This window comes from Quercus robur, chromosome 11 (genome assembly GCF_932294415.1).
Source record: "Quercus robur chromosome 11, dhQueRobu3.1, whole genome shotgun sequence".
Taxonomy (NCBI): Eukaryota; Viridiplantae; Streptophyta; class Magnoliopsida; order Fagales; family Fagaceae; genus Quercus; species Quercus robur.
In genome coordinates, this window is record NC_065544.1 from 26,532,734 (window position 1) to 26,551,599 (window position 18,866).

The following is an 18,866-nucleotide window of genomic DNA, read 5'->3' on the forward strand; positions in this document are numbered from 1 at the left end:
GCGCACACACACAGTACACATAGTATTTACAGGGCACCAACCCCAGCCTTTATTACTCAATATCAAGTATAAAGGAAGCCTAGATAATACACACGAAATTCTCTAAGCAAATAATACACACTCTGCTGTTGACAGCCCCAACAGTCTAGGATAAATATACAGAATAAACTGTCATAGCAGTTACTACCATGTAACTGTCCCTTGTCCAGGACTTGCTGCCACATGTGGTCTAACTTAGGACACCTTCACCTGATACTGTCTTGGCCTACCTTCCACGTTTCCAACCCCTACACAGCATGTCTGAACATCCACAAAGCCAGGAAACGTTTGGTAACTGCCGATAACTGCTGCTGCACACTCTGCACATGCCAGCCCATTACTCAGCACATCATCATGGGGCTTCTGCCCATGTTCCAGCAGCCCACACATAATAGTTTTACCACGTTTTAGAAGCCTTGGCCCTCTGCCCAAGCCCTTCTCATCAACATCACAACCCACATAACATGTCCATCAGCAGCACACCAAGTAACTGCCATCAGCCCACTCATACAAGTCCATGCATTTAGCCAGCACCAACCAACACAATGTCTTACATAGCATATCATCATCACAACAGCCCAGCACTACCTTGCACCCAAGTCGCCAAGCCCACATATAAAAAAACCACTAACCAAGCCATCATGCCATGCACTACCACGTAGGGTCAGCACCACCTGCTGCTGCCCATCATCAACAATCCGTCTCTGCCCACCATGGCCCTCCTCTGCCATGGCCTTGGGGCATCATGTGGAGCAAGGTGCCTCCACATGCTGCCCCTCATCATGCTCATCAATCTGAATCCAGCATGGAGACCGGGCTTGTCCCCCTCAAAGAGTAACTAGGAGCTTCACTAGATAGGCATGAGGAGCCATTAGTGTCTTGAGAAAACATTGAGCCATATGACTGGCCTGATGTTATCCAAGCACTCCAATTCCTCATGCCATTATCAGCAACTTGTAAAGCTCCTAACACCAAGCACTTCCCTCACTATTCACAGTGTCTCTATAGCATCTTGTGTTTTTAAGATTCACTTCACTAGCATTGTCTCTCTTATCTATAATGTTGACCCTGCTACTTCCACATACAAAATCCCTTGGCATCAGTGTCACTAAACCACTACAAAACTTAATCAACCTCTGCCATCATATATCTTCTCCAATCATTTTTCAACAAAATCAACCAGACAACAAATCCTCAATCTCTAGAGTGTTGACCCCCTTTTTTTGGCGCCCATTTCTCATCAAATCAAATACATTCCCACTCGATTTTTCAAGTTGAATCTGAATTTACAGTCCGTTACATCTAAAAACTTGACATGCATCAAAACAACGTAAGACACCCAATTTCATCGATTCACGACATATACCATTATAGTTAATGGATCTATGCTACGAGAAGTTTCATCAAAAGGTATCCCGTATGGATAATTGTCACTGTGAAAGTTACTAAAACAGTCATATTAGATGGTAAAACACAAATTGGGTTAAACAAATGTTATGATATTGGCATAGTGACACTCATAAGATTATCAGCTGATTTCTTAACACATGCACTCCATCAATTAAAGGGTTGCTTTAATAATTCAAGACTACACATGAAACATGGAACTTCTTGGTACAACACTAACAGACAACTTGTCTTGCTAATCAACATCAGTACATGACCACTCATTATCATATGTGAAAACAAAAAGATTAATTTATTGTTTAGATTCATTCACAAATGTCTGATGTTTGGGACCATTTTACTGCCAAGATTCTTATATTTAAACTAGCACATCTTGATGTTTCCAATAGCGATGTCTAGGGCTTAAATCCCCCCACCCCCAACTATAAAATTATCCCAAAAAAAAACATTTGTTTGGAATGAATTCACTTATCTGAGCTAGAATGGGATAGTTCCAAGGATAGCAAGAGATTTCTCCAATATCGTGATGCTTACTGTCTAACATGGTGCTACGCTTTCCACACTTGATAGTGCAATTAAGAAGTTGCATTCGAAGAAAAAAGCAAAAAAATAAAAATAAAAATAAAATCAATACACATCACTATTACTTTGTTTTAATTGTTCCATCCTCATTGTTTTCTACAGCAAAGGTTTTTTTTGGCACATTCTTAGCTGATCGAATTCCTACCTGTGACAGATACCTTGATCTTAGCAATTCTGCTATCTACCATCATTACTATAAAAGAAGGGACATATTATTCAAAATTGTTGGAAGCAGACCTATGTTAATTCCTGATGCTCTAAAGCCACTACTACACCTTCTCCTACTTCATCCTCTGGCTATTGTCCCTTTATGCCTTATAGATACATTTGTTACATTCATTACTACTGATCTAGAGGCACTCTTCCTTGTTGTATCTTTCCATAATATTCATTATTTTTCCATTCTTTCAACCAGACTAGATAATTCCCTTTAGTTCATTAATTTTGCGTGTCGTAACCATATGACTTGAAATCTTTTTTCTTTTTCTCACAAAAATATGTTGCCTCTTATATTCATTAAAATCACACTACCAACAATTACCATGTCTATCACTCATTCTAAATCCATCACTACGCCTCAAATGCCACTTCTTGACACTTTTCTTGCTCTTAATCTTATTCATAACTTATTATATGTAGGTTAATTATGTGAACTTTTGACTTAATCTCTTCTTTTATCAATATAGTTGTAGGATTCTCACACAAGGAAAACCGTTGGGGTAAGCCTTAAAGCAGAATGTTTGTTTGAACTTTTTCTTCTCATCTACTCTTTGCTTCTAATACTACACCTATTGTTTTTTGAGTCCCTATATCTATGAAACTCTAGATTAGGTCACACCTTATTATTTTGTCTTTAGCCTTTAATTTCTCACGGCCGTTTAGAGTCAGCCAACTTCAAATCTTTTCATTGTATTAAATATCAACTTCGAAACTTAACCTTATAATAATAATGAATCTTTTTCATCTATTCCATTTGATCTTATCAATTCTGATATTTAGAGTCCTCCTAATCTATTATAAAGAATGATTTTATCATCATGCACTTATCAAGCTTAATTTTCATTATTTAGTCAAATACATCTTGCTTGTACTCAAAAAGAAAAATATTGCTTTCAAAATTGAAATAAGCAAATAAACTCTAGCTAAAATGACAATTCCTTACTTTGTAGGATCAAAACATATTAGATGCATGTGTAATTTATCAATAAGAAACATAATAATCAAACATTCAATATTATCAACTCTATCTACACCTATGACAATCACTCATTGTTTGTAGAGTCTAGAAATAGGTTAAAATTTAACCCAAACTCATGTGGCTAAATCAAAATACATTATACCTAGAATCTTCTTTGTTCTCATTTACTTTTTTTGGTTTTGATGTTATTTACCCTTTTTCGGTTCACCATAGTTGAGTAACTAAAAGCACCCAAATTAATGTTAATAACAATACTTACTAAACTAGTTTGCATTAACTACAGTGTCAAACCATTCCCACCCCACCCCCCACCCAAAAAAACCTCTTTTTTTTTTTTTCATCATTAAGAATGACAATGAGTACAGACTTATATAACCCAGTCCACATTTTAAATAAAATATCGATACCTATTTAATGGTTGGTATGGTATAAACCGCCAATACCAGTACGATATATACCATACAAGTCTTCTTTTTTTCATTATTAATTATAATGAAGAGTGCATGCCTATGCAACCCATATTTTATCTAGTACCTTTTTTAGGATTACCAATACCAATTTAATGGCTGGTATAACATACACTGTCAATACCAGTACAATATTGACCCTCTCTCTCCATTTTAAAATTACCAATGCGGTATTATCAAAAATAAAATAAAATAAAAACATTACCCATGTTTTATGTATCTCACCAAAAAAAAAAAATATTGTTAGTAAACCAATAAGCAATGAGAGAATTGAGAGCTATATACGTAAAATATTAATGATTTTTTCATTAAAAATATATAACATAATGATGGTGCCTATTTTTGTCAGCTTAAAATCTGTTATTGGGCGTTACAGCAAAGCAAAAGAGGATCAACACCAGCCATCCAATCCTGCTTCGGACGTCAAGGTAACTGTCTATGAACCACTCTTTTCCTCCACAAGTTTTCCTGCATTAAATGAGGCATCATATATTATATATACTGGATTTTTTTCACGGTCTGTTGCAAGAGTTCACAAGAGCAACAAAACCAACAATAAGAAAACTATATTTCAATGTTCTTATTTCTCTTCTATATCCACAATATGGCATGTATTTTGTTGGTTTCAAACATCCAAGGGATAATATAAAATTTGTTGATATGTGAAGAATAAAGGATAAATAGGAATTCATAAACAGATGCAAACAAAACAATTAAATTTAATACAATAGATGCAGATTAAACAGCCAATAAAAATCCTCGTTATGTTGGCAAATATGTGAAACATTCAGATTAAAATTCAAATCCCCTAGACCAATACAAACATTTTTCAACATGGGCAAGAACAGCCACTCTCAAGAATATATTCCATGGGCTCCAGCTTTTGTCTTCATCAACATAGCTTATGGGCTATGACCAATTTCTGTCATAGCCTTCACTTGTTTGCAGGGCTTTTTCATGTTGATATTGTTGAATATAAACATTGTGCACACAAGTAGTATCTTTCCTTCTCAAAAATTTTTTTGCTTAGGTATCCACGTAATTCAACTTGGGTGAACTCTCCAATCTTATCACTTTGAGTTAAACTTGAGATGAGAATTGAGATGTTATTGGCACCATTTAGAGTTCTAGAGTGTAGGCCAGTCATCTCACCAAGCTTATGGGCTATGACCAATTTCTGTCATAGCCTTCACTTGTTTGCAGGGCTTTTTCATGTTGATATTGTTGAATATAAACATTGTGCACACAAGTAGTATCTTTCCTTCTCAAAAAATTTTTTGCTTAGGTATCCACGTAATTCAACTTGGGTGAACTCTCCAATCTTATCACTTTGAGTTAAACTTGAGATGAGAATTGAGATGTTATTGGCACCATTTAGAGTTCTAGAGTGTAGGCCAGTCATCTCACCATTTCAAATGGAAAAGTTCACTACCTTGGGTTGGATGGAGCGGCACCTAACATATATGGTGGTTAATGTCATCCTTTTTTTTTTTGAGAAAGTGGTTAATGTCATCCTAGTGTTTAGAAATAAGTGTTGATGATAATAATTTGTTTCAAAGGAAAAGCAAATAATGCTTCACCATGCACTTGCCAATAAAGTTCAATCTGGTGGTCCATTTCCTGTAGAATAAAGCTAGTTTTAAAAATATGAAGAAGCTAGGGAGACTTCATTTTAGGTAAGCAGGGGAGGAGGAGGTGGGTTCGAACCATAGACAGAATACCGCAAAGGCTACCATTCCCACTGAACCATCACTTGACTCAAGCTAAGGAGATACTAGCCAATCTAATCTTCTGAATTCATTTATGACAATGAAAATATTTAATCACCATATCAAGAGGTTGTGAAACATTATGTTTAATGACTGTTCCTTTTGTTATTGTCCATTTAGTAGGAAAGATTTGGAGAGACTAGGAAAAGTTAATCAAAGTATTCCACTATTTGGTACAAGAGAAGATGGGAAGGGAAGAGGGAGGGGAAGGTTTACTTTCCACCTAGGCTCACACTATCTTATCCACCCAATAATGTATGGAAGATGGGAGGGACAAAAGGAAAGGGATATGTTGTGAGATGTGTTAACAAATGTGCTCCTTATTTCCTAATCCCAATGGGATGAAATTTCCACTGCATCACATTGATGAGAATTATTATAATTATAGTGATGCACTGCGACTCTTTAGATGACCTCGTTTGATTTTCACTAATATAAAAACAATTTTATTAATTCAAAATGAAATTTAAAAATTTCAGTACATCACAAACACTGTTATTGCAACCCTCATCTAATCTACTTGAGTTACAAATTTAATCACATTAGTATATCGTCAATACTGGTTTCTTCACCAAATCCAGGACTACATCCCAGTGTTTGTCAAGATCTTTTCTGTGAATGTATTGTTGTAAGAATTGTTTCAATCTGGTGATGCCTTCAAATCATTCGTAGTAATTACCTTGTGATCCACATAAACAACTGGTGTATATTCAACATCAGTGTAAATGGAAAACTAAATGATCTGAATAACAATGGTGAAGACCAAAATCCATGAAAACTTCATGAAACTTGCTTATGGAGGGACACTGGAGCGGTTGCCCATGGACATTTATATACTTGCAATTGAGTTGGGGCCATCTGATGCAACTTAGGGAAAGGTACATGAATAGGCGTGGAAGATAAGGAACTTGGAGTCATAAAAGGGATAGAAGGTGAAGGAGACTCAAATTGATGTTTAAACTAGCTCTGGAGTCATAAAAGGGATAGAGGGTGAAGGAAACTCAAATTGATGTTTAAACTAGCTCTAGAGAAATACGACAGTGGAAAAATATAACAAACACATTCAAAAACTTTAGGAAAACATGGAAGACTGTAGAAGAAGGAAATAAAATGGAGTGAGGAGACACTCCATCAAGAATGGTACAAAACATCCTATGGATGAGATAACAAGCAGTCAATATTTGTACTGCATTAATCTAGTCAATACAGTCATGTGGTTAAATTTAAATGAAGAACTTAAGGGTTTGTTTGTTTGAGGGTGAAATAGGATAGATGAAAAACTTTGGAGAGAAAGGCTGGGTTTTGATTCAGCTTTTGCGTTTAACGTTTGCGTTTTCAGCAGTTTTTTTTCTTTTTTTTGAGCCGGTTTTGTTGACTTTTCCACGGTGAACAGTGCATTTATGCACTGTTTATAGACCCACAAATTCCATTTTTCAGAAACTTTTTCATTAAAAATGGGTCCCACAACACTATTCACACATTTAAAAATTATTTTGCTACAGTGTTTTCAGTTTTCAGTTTCAGCAAAATAAGTTTTATCCAAACAGACTCAAAATAAGAAGGAAATTTTTTTTGAAATGTGTTTGGTTTTCTCCTCGGACCCACCAAAAAGTTTTCTCCCTTGAATGGGTAATGGCGAGAAAAACTTGGAGAGGAAGCAATGAGCTTCCAAAAATACCCCTCGTGTTGGAATTCACCTTCCAAGTCTCCAACGTGTTAGCCTCTTTTTTCTTTTTCTTTTTTCCTATTACTAACATACTAGTTTCATTTTATCTTTTTCTTTTTTTCTCTTCTTTTTTTTTTCCTTTGATTTTTTCTTTCTCTGTTACTAACGTGCTGGCTTCCTTTTTTCTTTTTTTTTCCTTTGATTTTTTCTTTCTCTATTATTAACATGTTGGCTTCTTTTCTTTTTTTTTCCTTTTATTTTTTCTAGACGTGTAGCTTTCTACTTCTTTTTGTTTTGTTTTTTTTTTTAAGAAAACTGCTTTGGGTTAATTTTCTTATGCTATTTCTTTTTCTTCTTTTTTTTTTTTTTTACTTTAATAAAGTGTCCATCTATACACAATTTTTTTAAAAGTATAATGTATTACTTTTTGTTTTATTTAATAAAAACATAATGGTAAATTTATACAAACTTTAATTTCAACTAAACAAAAAAAAATTTCATCCCTCCACTTTTCCACCCTCTCAACCAAACACAAATGAGGGAAACTAAAATCTTTTTTTTTTTTTTTTTTGAACAACTAAAATCTTTCCTATCTTCCTACTTTTCAATCATTTCTCCATTTTCTATTCTCCCACTTTTCCATCCTCCCAACCAAACGGACTTTTGGTTCCCTAAAGTAAGATATCTCAAAAATAGTATCTAAATTTTATCCCCTTTGGTTTGTATCGGTTGAAAACCAATCAAATCAGGTCAACCTGAAAGGGAACTAGGTTTTGGCTTTGGGTTAACCTGGACCTAGGTTGACTCAAGTCAATGCCCGTCAAAATTAGGTTTTGGGGCATGGATCTAGGGTGTCTCAAGTTGGAACTAGTCGTAGTGTTGGATTGGAAGTGGGGTTTTGGTTCTTGAAATGCTAAGCCCAAAACCCAAAAAGAGAACTTTGAGCCCAAGCCCAAATAGTTTAGCTCAAGCCCAAACAACTGCAAAACACTCCAGATACCCAAACAAAAGGTTGTGCTATCCTTATTTATGATAGAGAAAAACCAACACCAAAAACCAAACAAGGGTCTTTCCTGCTAACTCTAGGAAGCAATGACACCACTGACACCAGTGACTCAAACTTCTGACAACCACCGTGCCAACATAGAAATGGGTCATTTACGACCAAAACACAGAGACGTGCACCCAGTCTCATAATGAATTACCAGAACAGTGCCGAAAACCACCATAAACCTCCACAAATAATAGTAACTGTTTATAGTTTACCAGGACATATTGATTTCATGCCTAAGGCCTTGTAACTAAATTGGCACCTCCTATGTACAAAGTACTTGGGAGTTTAGGGGGGAAGGGATTCGAATTGCAGGGTCAACAGCATGTTGTAATTATTTCTCAAAAAAGGATATATTGATTTCATAGACAGTTTATCTTTCCTAGTATAATTTTCAACGTAACCCTAACAGCATGATAACCTAGTCCCTCTTCATTAGTTATTAATTCCAAATCCTGTATTATTCTGTCAGCGTCAACAGCAATTCTTTCTCAAAAATCATGTCTAGAATTTCTCCATAATGAGGATCATTTCACCATTATAGAAAGGCTAAGAGTTATGATACAACGCAAAAGTGTAGGCCTAAAAGGGCAGACTAATTAATTTGCAATACAGCACCACTGTGGGTTCTTACCCTGTAATATGCTCTCAACCCTATTTCCAGCCATTATCACTACTAATTTACAAGTAACAGATCAGCATATAGATGATCAATATACTTTTGGAATTTAGAATATTAGACTGTATATTACAGTAATATATTTATACAGTATTCTTAGTTTTTTTTTTTAATCATGCAGTCCCACATAACTTGGATTATATTCCATAGACTAATATTGGTTTTCTACTTGCTAGTTTTGGCAAAGGGAGGCGGCAAACTTGAGTCAACAACTGAAGTACTTGCAAGAATGCCACAGGTACAATCACTCAATGCTTATATTAAACCATACATAGCAACTGGCATTTGGAACATGGAATGCACAGGATTAAGGTTTAAATTAAATTTGATTAAAAGAGTGTTAGTTAAGCAAAAAATAAAAAGATAAACCAAAGGCAAAATATGAAATGATAATGGCACTACTGCTACTGCTATACCAGATTATGAAGGATTGGGTTGGGCAAGCAGATGTAAAATCATGCTCAAACCGAGGAATTACATTCTCAATCCTAGCCTAACCCCAACAATTCATCCAAACTCAGCTCACGCTTAAACTAGCTTTGCTTTTTGTAGTCAACCAGTAGTTCCTCCCTTCATTTGCTTCTCCTAGCAACTTAGAATGCTTGGCATTCTGTGCAAGTCAATCTTTTAGGCTTGATTTTTCTTAAAAGGAAATCTTCTAGGACAAGTCACTACTCTCCTCTACTCTCTCTAAGGTTGTGTTAAGAAGGGGTTGACCGGAGTTGGGCCAGAAACCATGGGTTTAGCTCAGGTTGGGCTGAGTTAGTCAACAAATTTATATTCCAAAATGTTAACACAGGTGTTGCAAGGATGACTAGAATACTCTTCAAAGGCACTCATAGTTCAAACTACAAGATCATTTCTACATTTCATTGAACACATTTTTAACTGGAATGAATGTATTACCATAAACATGCATTGGTATAATGACATTAATATGAGCTCAGGCTGCAGAGACCATAGCCATTTGCAAAACGACTGTGTCAGGTTGAGGAATCATAACAAAACACAACACATGCTAGAACCACCACCCAAATAAACCAGGACCTAAAGAATGACTTCTGTGGCTAGCAAGACTAGGAATGAGTTATGGAACAGGCTGCTGTATCTTGTTCAGCTCATACAAATGTATATACTTCAATGTCATTTTATGCTCCTCACAACACCTTGCCGCCCATTACATTACTGCCAAAATACTTTTTATTATAGCACTTGAAAGGCACATTTAATTGAGCAGAAACCAACAAGATTTTCAACCCTCTGAAAGAAAAAGCATAGAATCTGACTGACAAAGAATATAAAGTTCTCATACATTCATAAATAAACCACTAATACTATATTTTACAGACATTAGCTATATGTTGAAGTCCATGGCTTCTAAAACACGTCTAACAATGCCTTTGACAGAAAAAGATGATGCAATGACGGAAAATTAAAATATGGTCTCTCCAGCACAACATAGTATAATATATCTAATTTAAGAAAACATACAATGAGTTTCATGGTACCTGCACTTAATCTACGATACATGCAGGCAATTGATGGGTGAAGAACTCTCTGGTTTGAGTGTCAAGGATCTACAAAATCTGGAAAACCAGCTGGAAATGAGTTTGAAGGGTGTCCGAGCAATGAAGGTATAAGAAACTTAGCTTTACCTAAATTTTATCCAGCAATCCTATGTTCCCAAATAAATACTGCATCCATGAATTTTTACACAGCTATTCTTTTTTTGCAGGAACAACTATTAACTGATGAAATTAAGGAACTAAACCAGAAGGTTTTCAAGCAATAAATGGCTCAATTTCTTCTAATTTATTTTTAGGGTCTAATTCCACTTTAATCAGCTAACCTTCTTTCATTTCATTGAAGGGACATCTGATTCATCAAGAAAATACAGAACTCTACACAAAGATAGAACATTTTCGTAAAGAAAATGCAGAATTGAAAAAGAAGGTATTGATCTAGACAACCGTAAATATACATTTTCCAACTTTTTTTCCCAATATTTGAGAGCATGGCTTCGGTGGAGGAAAGAACAAACCAAATTGAATAACATTAAGCTAGCCATAAGGCACATGGCAGTCATATTGAAACTAGTGAACGTAAAGATTATTGTTCTAGCCCAGTTTAAAAGAAGTTTTGCATCTTAGGTTTATCGAGCAAGGAATGTGAATGAAGCAAGCTGTTCTAGTTCTCCATACACTATCAGCAATGAATACGATCTGCATGCAAACATCCGTCTCCAGCTAAGCCAGCCTCAACCTCAAAATGATGAAGCACCAGAAAAAGCAATGGAACTCGGGTATCTCCTCAATTTATTGACATGCTATATACAATTTAAGAGTTTTAAAGAAATTATTTCTTATATAAATTCTACTGTGTGACTGTCTTCTCAAAACTGCAACAGATTACAATTGCATTAGTAAATCCGTTTGACAGCTATGGGTGGTTCCATCTGAATCCCATCAACAAGGTGACTAAAATCTTCAAAACTCTGGGATTTTATTATTCAGCATTTTTAGACACGACTTGTAATGAAAACTTGGAATAGAAACTTCCTTGGAATTTGCCACAACTTATAATCCAAACCAGCTATATATGTAAATTTACACAACAATGGTAAAGCATTACAAATGGCATGTTTCATATTAACAGTCTAAAAGTTTGTGTGATCTTCAACTAGACTATTGTTGATAATTGTGGAACCTGTATCTATTTGGTCAAGATTATTCCGCATCTCAAACTAGAAACTCATATTGGCCATGACATTTCTAGTAGCATTAGTTTTTAACCCTTTATTGAAAATTTTGGGAAAAAATCAAGTAAAAAGGAAAAATTAAAGCAAGCACATGATTTAAATTTATGGAGCACGCTCTTTAACTGATAACAAGTAACTGAAAAATGTCAGAAAGGTTGTGTTTTCTGAATTTGTCAAGCTTCATTTATAAAGCTGTAACCAAATCAATGCAGTTAAAAGGATGTCCAAGCATACAGAAGCATGCAGGGATAGGCAGCCCTTCAGACACAGGCATATGCCTAACGCAGAAGGAAAATTATAAGCATATAAATTATTGGTGGTATACCAAAAAAGCAGGGAACTGTGCGCATTCAACCATTAGTCTTAAGAATTCTTGGCTGAAACATGCTTTTTGTCCCTGAAATATGGTCCAAGATAGATTTTCATCCCCCAAATTTAAAAGTTAAAATTTCATCCTTCAAAATTTTAAAAGGTATCAGCTTCATCATTCTGTCCATTTGTCATTAAAGGAAATGCGTACACCACAGATGAAGTGTTAACATGACACATTTAAAAGCTGATGTGAACTTGAATAAATTTCATGACAGATGGAAAAAATAATGAAATTGATAACCTTTCAAACTTTTTAGGAATGAAATTATAACTTGTTAAAGCTTTGTTTTGGGGGGGGGGGGGGCACAAAAATTGAACTTCAACCAAATTTTCTTTATTCATAAATTTCACATTAAAGTGTGCCCTCTCAAAGCATTATATTGACATGAAATGTCAGCCATAGTAAAAATGGATTAGACAACAGCATTTATTCATCATAACTTGTGGAAACATGAACGATGGATAAGACAATAGCATGTAGTCATCATAACTTGTGCTAACACTGTGTCAAGAATAACACTACTAGATTATTTTTCTCAAAGGGGGAGAGGGTGGGGAGGAAAAAAAGATTAGAAGAGAAAAACCAACCTTTATCGCTGGAAGAAACACTATCAGGTGCATTGCATCTAATTTTATAGCATTGAGAACCATCCAAGTAATCTCATGCAATCTGCCACTGCATACTCAGCAATTTAACTGTACACTTACTTATTACCATTAGTGTCCCAATATTATAGAATATTAATGAAATAAAATACCCAAGAAGTGCAAGATTCCCCATGACTGTCATACCTTACTGCCCATGGCCTGGTCCATCAAAGACCACAGCATTTTAGTGCTTTGTGCAAAGAAGCTTAGGAAGTCCTTTTGCACGTGAAGTGGATGGAGGCCAGCATTTCTAGCCTTGGGACTCTGAAAAGATTCTTTACAGTATCCACACTGTTTGTATTTGTTACCGGCTGGTCAGGAGATCCCTTGGCGTGTGTGTTGAACAAAGGCCAGGGTTCATGTGTTTGGCATCTTTTTCAGATTCGTTTAAATTCCTCTTTCACTGTCAAGGTTCATCGAAAAAGTCACCAGTTAAACTTTGTCTGCCAATAAAAATCAGATGACAAGGAAAAAATTACACTTTCAACTATTTGTGAGTATGCAATCACAGAGGTGTCAATAGAGAAGCAATTTGCATCATCGTAAGTCAACTTAAAGAATGCATGCTCCCATAATGCACATTGCATCTGTATAATGAAATCATACACACTACAGGATGTCAATGAGAAACAGCATTGAACGTTATGTGTTATTTGGCAGTTTCTTTCTCACACGCTGGGGCTAGAAATATGTTATCTGGAAACACTGGCTAGTACATATAACCGAGACATTCTACTTGGTTTGATCCTATGACAAATCAGTTGGAATTTTTTTGTTTATGATGCATTTGGCACTCATCGAAACAAACCGCTTGTTTCGTTCTGGTCTCAAAGGACATCTGAAGTGCCAATGGCTGATGATTTTACAATAAACTCTTTAAAGAAATCTGGTATAAGCTTTTAAGGGAAAGTTTGAGGAAGCGAAGCTCTTAAATGAATGAAGTAAACTATAACAAAAGTTACTTTATATCTAAAGTAATGTGCCCCCAGCACAATAACAAATTGCAGGGCAATCTACTGTTGCAACCAGTCATGCAAGTTTGTTGTCAAAAAATCATAGCCAAAAGATCAAATATTGCCCTTCATGCCATTATTCAATGCACCCACAAAGTTGATAGGTTTTCAAAGTGTGTTACTAGAGTGGATTTAGGAAGGCTAACAGCTTAGAGCATTCACAGCAGTAGAGCTAAATAACTATATAGCTATTTTAGTTCCACCAAAACACAAAAATTTACACTATAGCGGTGGAGCTAAAGGTAAAATTTTTACCTTCATTGCTACAGTGCACATCTATAAATAAATGTGCACTGTAGCTGAAAGCTAAAAAAAAAAAAAAAAAAAAAAAAATTATTTTGCGTTCACACTACTTTTTTTATTTTTTATTCTTTCTGCCTTTCATTCTACTTTCTCCGTGTCTCTCTCCTCACTGCCTCTCCATCTCTTCTTTCTTCCTCCACAAACCCTTCTTTCTTCCTCCACAGTCCCTTTTGTTGCTTCTCTTCAGTTTCAGCTTAGACCTAGATAACTTTTTACAGTGCAAAACAAAAACAAAAACAAAAAGTTTAATTCCGATCTGGGTTCTCAAAAAAAATCAAAAATTTACATAAAAAATAAGAGCTTTAAGTTATCAAAATTGAGTTTTTTTTTTTTTTTTTAACTGTATTTATTGCAATCTAGATTATAGATTTGTTGGGTTTTTGAGGAAAAACGCAATAAATAGTTTTTCTTGATCTGGGTTGTTCTTATTTTGAGATTTTGGATGAGGGAGATGGGGAAAAAGCTTGGGCTTTTGGTGCGGGTATGGTTTATGCTATGTGGGTTTTGTGTGGGAAGGTTTGTGGTAGAGAAGAACAGCTTGAAAGTGACTTCACCAAGCTCTCTGAGCAGTGTCCATGAATGTGCACTGTGCTTGTGTTTCGGCGTTGATTTTTCTGCTTTTTTTTTTTTTTTTCTTCACTGGTTTTGATGGGCACGGCAGGGTTGTGGTTGTGCAGTGATTTTTATGTGTTTTATGGTGATTGTGGTTGCGTGTTGGTGGTTGAATGAAATATTATTTTATTGTAGTGTTTATATTATTTTATTATGTAAAAAGTTAAAATAGCTCCACTACTGTAGGATGTGAGAAGGTAAAATAAATAAAGTGACTTTTTGTGTAGCTAAAAAGCTAAAATTTTAGCTCCACTGCTGTGGATGCTCTTAGCCAATTGAAATTGTCTTCCAGAATCTTGGAAACTAAGAAATGCTTGCTGCAATGACCATCTGGAGTACATCTTGCATCACCCACTCAGTTAATCGATTAAAGTGAATTGACAGGGAAAAACTATATATTGGTAGTACTGAATATGACAAACTAGCATCCTGTGTGCCTTCTGCTATAACTTTAGAGGAAGGATATTCTGGGAAGTCATTTTGTGTAAGGATAGCAGAATCGTTGATAGAAGTTGCTCAAGTACAGATACAAAGATTCTCAGGATTTGAGAGGTCATATCCCTACCACTGTTAGGGATAAAGTAATATGGCATCCTAACACCTAGGACTTGAATGTTAAATAGTTTGGGAATCCATTGGAGATCTTCTAACAAGGCAAAGGTGGTGTAGTTTCACTTAGTGCTCTAGACATGCTCAGAAACTCTCATTCATATGCTGGGTAGCTATTAAAAAAGGCATACTAACTGCAAAACTTATTCTTTAATGCTTAAACCAGTAGTAGATTCTGTGTTTTGCGTAAACTGCATACTACGTGTCTATTTGATAAAGATTATTTTCGCCAACTTATTTTATTATTTAGCTTATTTTTGCTCCTATTCATGGGTCCCCACTACACTTTTTGGTACTATTCATAAGTCCCCCTATACTATTTCAGCTAGCTTTTACCTTTATCTACGGTACTTTCAGTAAAAAGTTTTTTGTTTCAGCAAAATAAGCGGATCCAAAACAGACCCTACAAATATGAATCACTTCTAAACTGCGGGATCTCCATATATGAAGTGTTTTGGCATGAATCTAGTTGCTTGGTTTTCCTCTAACAAAAATGGAACATGAATGGGCTACAAGTCCTTATGGTATCCCCAACTCAGTAGCTCCTAAGTAATAATGCAGTTGCTTGCACTTCTTCCTACTTATAATAAGACTCCACACTAGCTAAAAATGTAAGGTAGTGTTTGTGGCCATGGTTTTCCAAGAGTCAAGATACAAAACTTTTTCTACCATTTCTTCTGGTCAAGGTGATAATAGATCAGATAGAGATTTTGAATGTGACACTAATTAAGGAGCTGTTGGAGTGGATGAAGTCTGGTGTAACTGGAGAATGGTAGTTCAGTGAAGCATTCCTGTTTGGAACCTTTTTTTTTTCTTTCCTTTGATTTTTGTTTGCTACGTAGTTTGGTTCTTTTTTGTTTTCTCGGTTATCTAGTTGGGTTCCTGGAGTCCTTCGTGGGTGGGCCTTGGGCTTGAACAGTGTACTTGTTTTCCTTTGGCTATAGTAAATGTATTTTTACTCAACAATGAAAAATTAAAGGTGAATCACACTATTGTTTGGGAGGCAGGAGACCATTTTGGCACCAGAAATATGCTTGTTCTTTGCCTCAATATATAAATATTTGGAGAACCATCAATCACAAAAGCATATTCTGTCATGAAGTGGTTCAACAGTGCATATAAAGCACACATGACAAACTGATATTAATCCTATCATTCAACCAATCTCAACCGGTTCAATAAGATTGCCACTAGCAGGCAGCACACATCACCATCTATATTTGCAAGAAAACAGTTGTCAAAGTTTGCATTCTAAAAGTAAAGCTTAAAATTGGAATATAAAGCTAGCCCAATAGATAATTTTTAATCAATATGATGTGATAACTCTACTGAGAATTTCCCACTTTCAAACTGTAATGTCAAATTATTAAGTGCATCTTCCAAAACAAATGAAAAACCAAAAGAGCACATGGAACTTCCAGCAAAAAAGACCAAACATGTAAAGCAGCAGCCAACAACTCAACAACATTTAGGGTCCCATCAGATAATCAATAGCAAAATTTAGGCAGTCCAATCAACAATAAAATACTCAAAAATAACAAATTGACCCAGTTTGTTTAAGAGCATTTTCCAAAGAAACAACTCTTCAACGTGAAAATTCACTGCTCATCTATGTGTAGACACATGCAATTATAGATTTATATATGTTGTTTACCTGACAATGGTGAAAAGGCCTCATTGAAAAATAAATAGGTCACGTCCGAATTAGAAGCTCTCCATCAACAAAGCCACTCTATCCGGGCAGTTATAGGTACAGTCTGAAAAGAAAAAAGAAATTTGCTATGAGGACCCATACAAATAATAAGCAAATTGCATAATAATAAAATAAAGTCTGGAAATTCCCACTATTTTTTTCTCCCTCAAAAAAATAAGTGACAAAACTATCAACTTACCTCCCCCCCCCCCAAAAAAAAAAATAAATAAATAACAAAAATCCAGTTGAAGACATATGATGATAATTTTGATCCAAAATAAAATAAATTTAAAATAGAAAAATGAAAAAAGAAGGTGGTGACCTCTAGCTCAAATGGCAATTAATATTTCCATAATAATGGGATGTAAGGTCTATATGGTTTAAAAATTATATACAAGCGTTCAGGTGGAATGAAAGTACCACATGGCATTATGGCCACAATGATGACTTACTATTGTCATGGATATTGAGGTAGAATAAAAAAAAATAGGTTAAGATTTTCTATTTTCTATACTTGAATTTGCTGAATAATTCTCTATTCCATGTGTTGGTTGAGGATAAATGTTGGGAAAATACAAGGACGTAAAAAAGTGGGGTGGGTGGGGGTGGGACCAAATTGGAAAATGAGGCAAACTTTACAAACCAATGGTGGTGTTTTCCCCCATAAGTATCTGTTATGAAGTATGAATTGAATATAATTATTCTCCATTTAAAAGAATAAATAACACAAAACTACAAGATTATTGTTGTCAAAATAATATTCCATTTAAAACAAGCCACGTTGAACTATATGGTATATTGATTTATATTATTATTCTTTTTTTTATAAGTGCTTTATATTCTTATTCCTGCAAAATAATCTTTTATGAATAATATTTAACTGGTAAAAATAAATATAAAAAATAAAATGTACGTACCTATTTTCTAATGATACACCACGCATTTTACTATTGTTTTAAGTAGGATCATGAGATTAACAGAATTTTTGGGGGAGAAACTGTCTAGATCTCATGTATGGAGAAAAATTGATGAGTTGTTTATCTCACATATCTTGTTTGTGGATGATAAGCATATTTTTTGTGGGGTGACCACTGAAGGGTGATATTGTCCAGAGCTATTGAAAGTGTGGATAATTTGGTTCATTTTATGGGTTGTAAGGTAGGAGCTCTTCCAATGAATTTAGTTTACCATTAGGGTGCCTGTACAAGGCTAGGGCTAGCTACTTGGGATGTTATCGAGGAATGGATGGAAAGAAGGTGAAAGAGTCACTTTGATTAAAAGTTCTCTTTCTAGTTTGCCAACCTATTATACGTAGCACTTTCATATACTAGCTGGCATTGTAAAAAGGTTAGAGAAGTTTCAGAGAAATTTTTCTTATGGGTAGAACAAAGGAAGCAAGAAATTTCATCTTGTGATTAGGATTTAGTTTGTTCCCAAATTTAATTGGCCACTTAAGCATTCTAAAGCTTTGTATTTTCAATCAAACTCTTTTAAGGAAAAGTCTTTGGCATTATGCTACAAAAAGGGATGCTTTTTGGGAAAGTTTGGAGTGATGGAGAGTCATTGGCATTTAGCAAAGGTTTGAGGTGTTCATGAGGCTAGGAAGCACAAACATGAACAAAGGACACGGCACAATACGGATACAACTAGGGGTGTCAATGGGTTGGGTCAGGTTTGGAGTCGACCCAACACCTTACCCAACTGGATCAGGTGAATGGACAATAGACCCGTTGTCGACCAAATGCTCAGGTCAGAGCCAGTTGTTTGGCTCATTGATTAAGCAAGTTGAAATCGTTAATTGATTTCTGGTTTGAAGCACAACACAAAAAAATCAAAGAACACAACACACAAACTCAAAGAAGTGAAGAACACAGAGACAGAGTGAGAACTGAAATGACACACAACAACAATCCAAAGACCCATGAGATTGAAACAACAAAGTGAAATCAAATTGCACAGAGACCACAAACCCAAAGATCTATGAAACAAAAATGAAGAGC

General features: G+C 35.3%; 1 protein-coding gene and 1 long non-coding RNA gene across 14 annotated transcripts in view; one reads left to right on the forward strand and one right to left on the reverse strand.

Moving 5' to 3' along the window:
- LOC126707426 (MADS-box transcription factor 23-like) overlaps window positions 1-11,520 on the forward strand; it is a 29,661-nt gene extending 18,141 nt beyond the window's left edge. Inside the window, exons 3-10 of one of the 3 annotated variants that reach the window (XM_050407054.1) lie at window positions 2,715-2,747; window positions 4,043-4,121; window positions 9,035-9,096; window positions 10,393-10,492; window positions 10,594-10,635; window positions 10,728-10,811; window positions 11,009-11,160; window positions 11,266-11,520. In XM_050407054.1, coding sequence (XP_050263011.1) covers window positions 2,715-2,747; window positions 4,043-4,121; window positions 9,035-9,096; window positions 10,393-10,492; window positions 10,594-10,635; window positions 10,728-10,811; window positions 11,009-11,160; window positions 11,266-11,281 — 568 coding nt within the window. In that variant the 3' untranslated portion in view covers window positions 11,282-11,520. Of the gene's footprint in view, window positions 1-2,714; window positions 2,748-4,042; window positions 4,122-9,034; window positions 9,097-10,392; window positions 10,493-10,593; window positions 10,636-10,727; window positions 10,812-11,008 lie in introns of all 3 variants that reach the window. The other 2 variants (XM_050407052.1, XM_050407053.1) reach the window with 2 other exon arrangements.
- The window catches only part of LOC126707427 (uncharacterized), a 30,618-nt gene continuing 15,727 nt past the window's right edge, over window positions 3,976-18,866 (reverse strand). The window contains exons 3-7 of one of the 11 annotated variants that reach the window (XR_007648953.1): window positions 16,828-16,930; window positions 12,781-13,039; window positions 12,577-12,684; window positions 10,350-10,444; window positions 3,976-4,161 (exon numbers count right to left, since the gene is read on the reverse strand). This is a non-coding gene — a long non-coding RNA (uncharacterized LOC126707427). Of the gene's footprint in view, window positions 4,162-7,420; window positions 10,044-10,349; window positions 12,685-12,780; window positions 13,080-14,002; window positions 14,161-16,827; window positions 16,931-18,866 lie in introns of those variants that run through there. The other 10 variants (XR_007648951.1, XR_007648945.1, XR_007648949.1 and 7 more) reach the window with 10 other exon arrangements.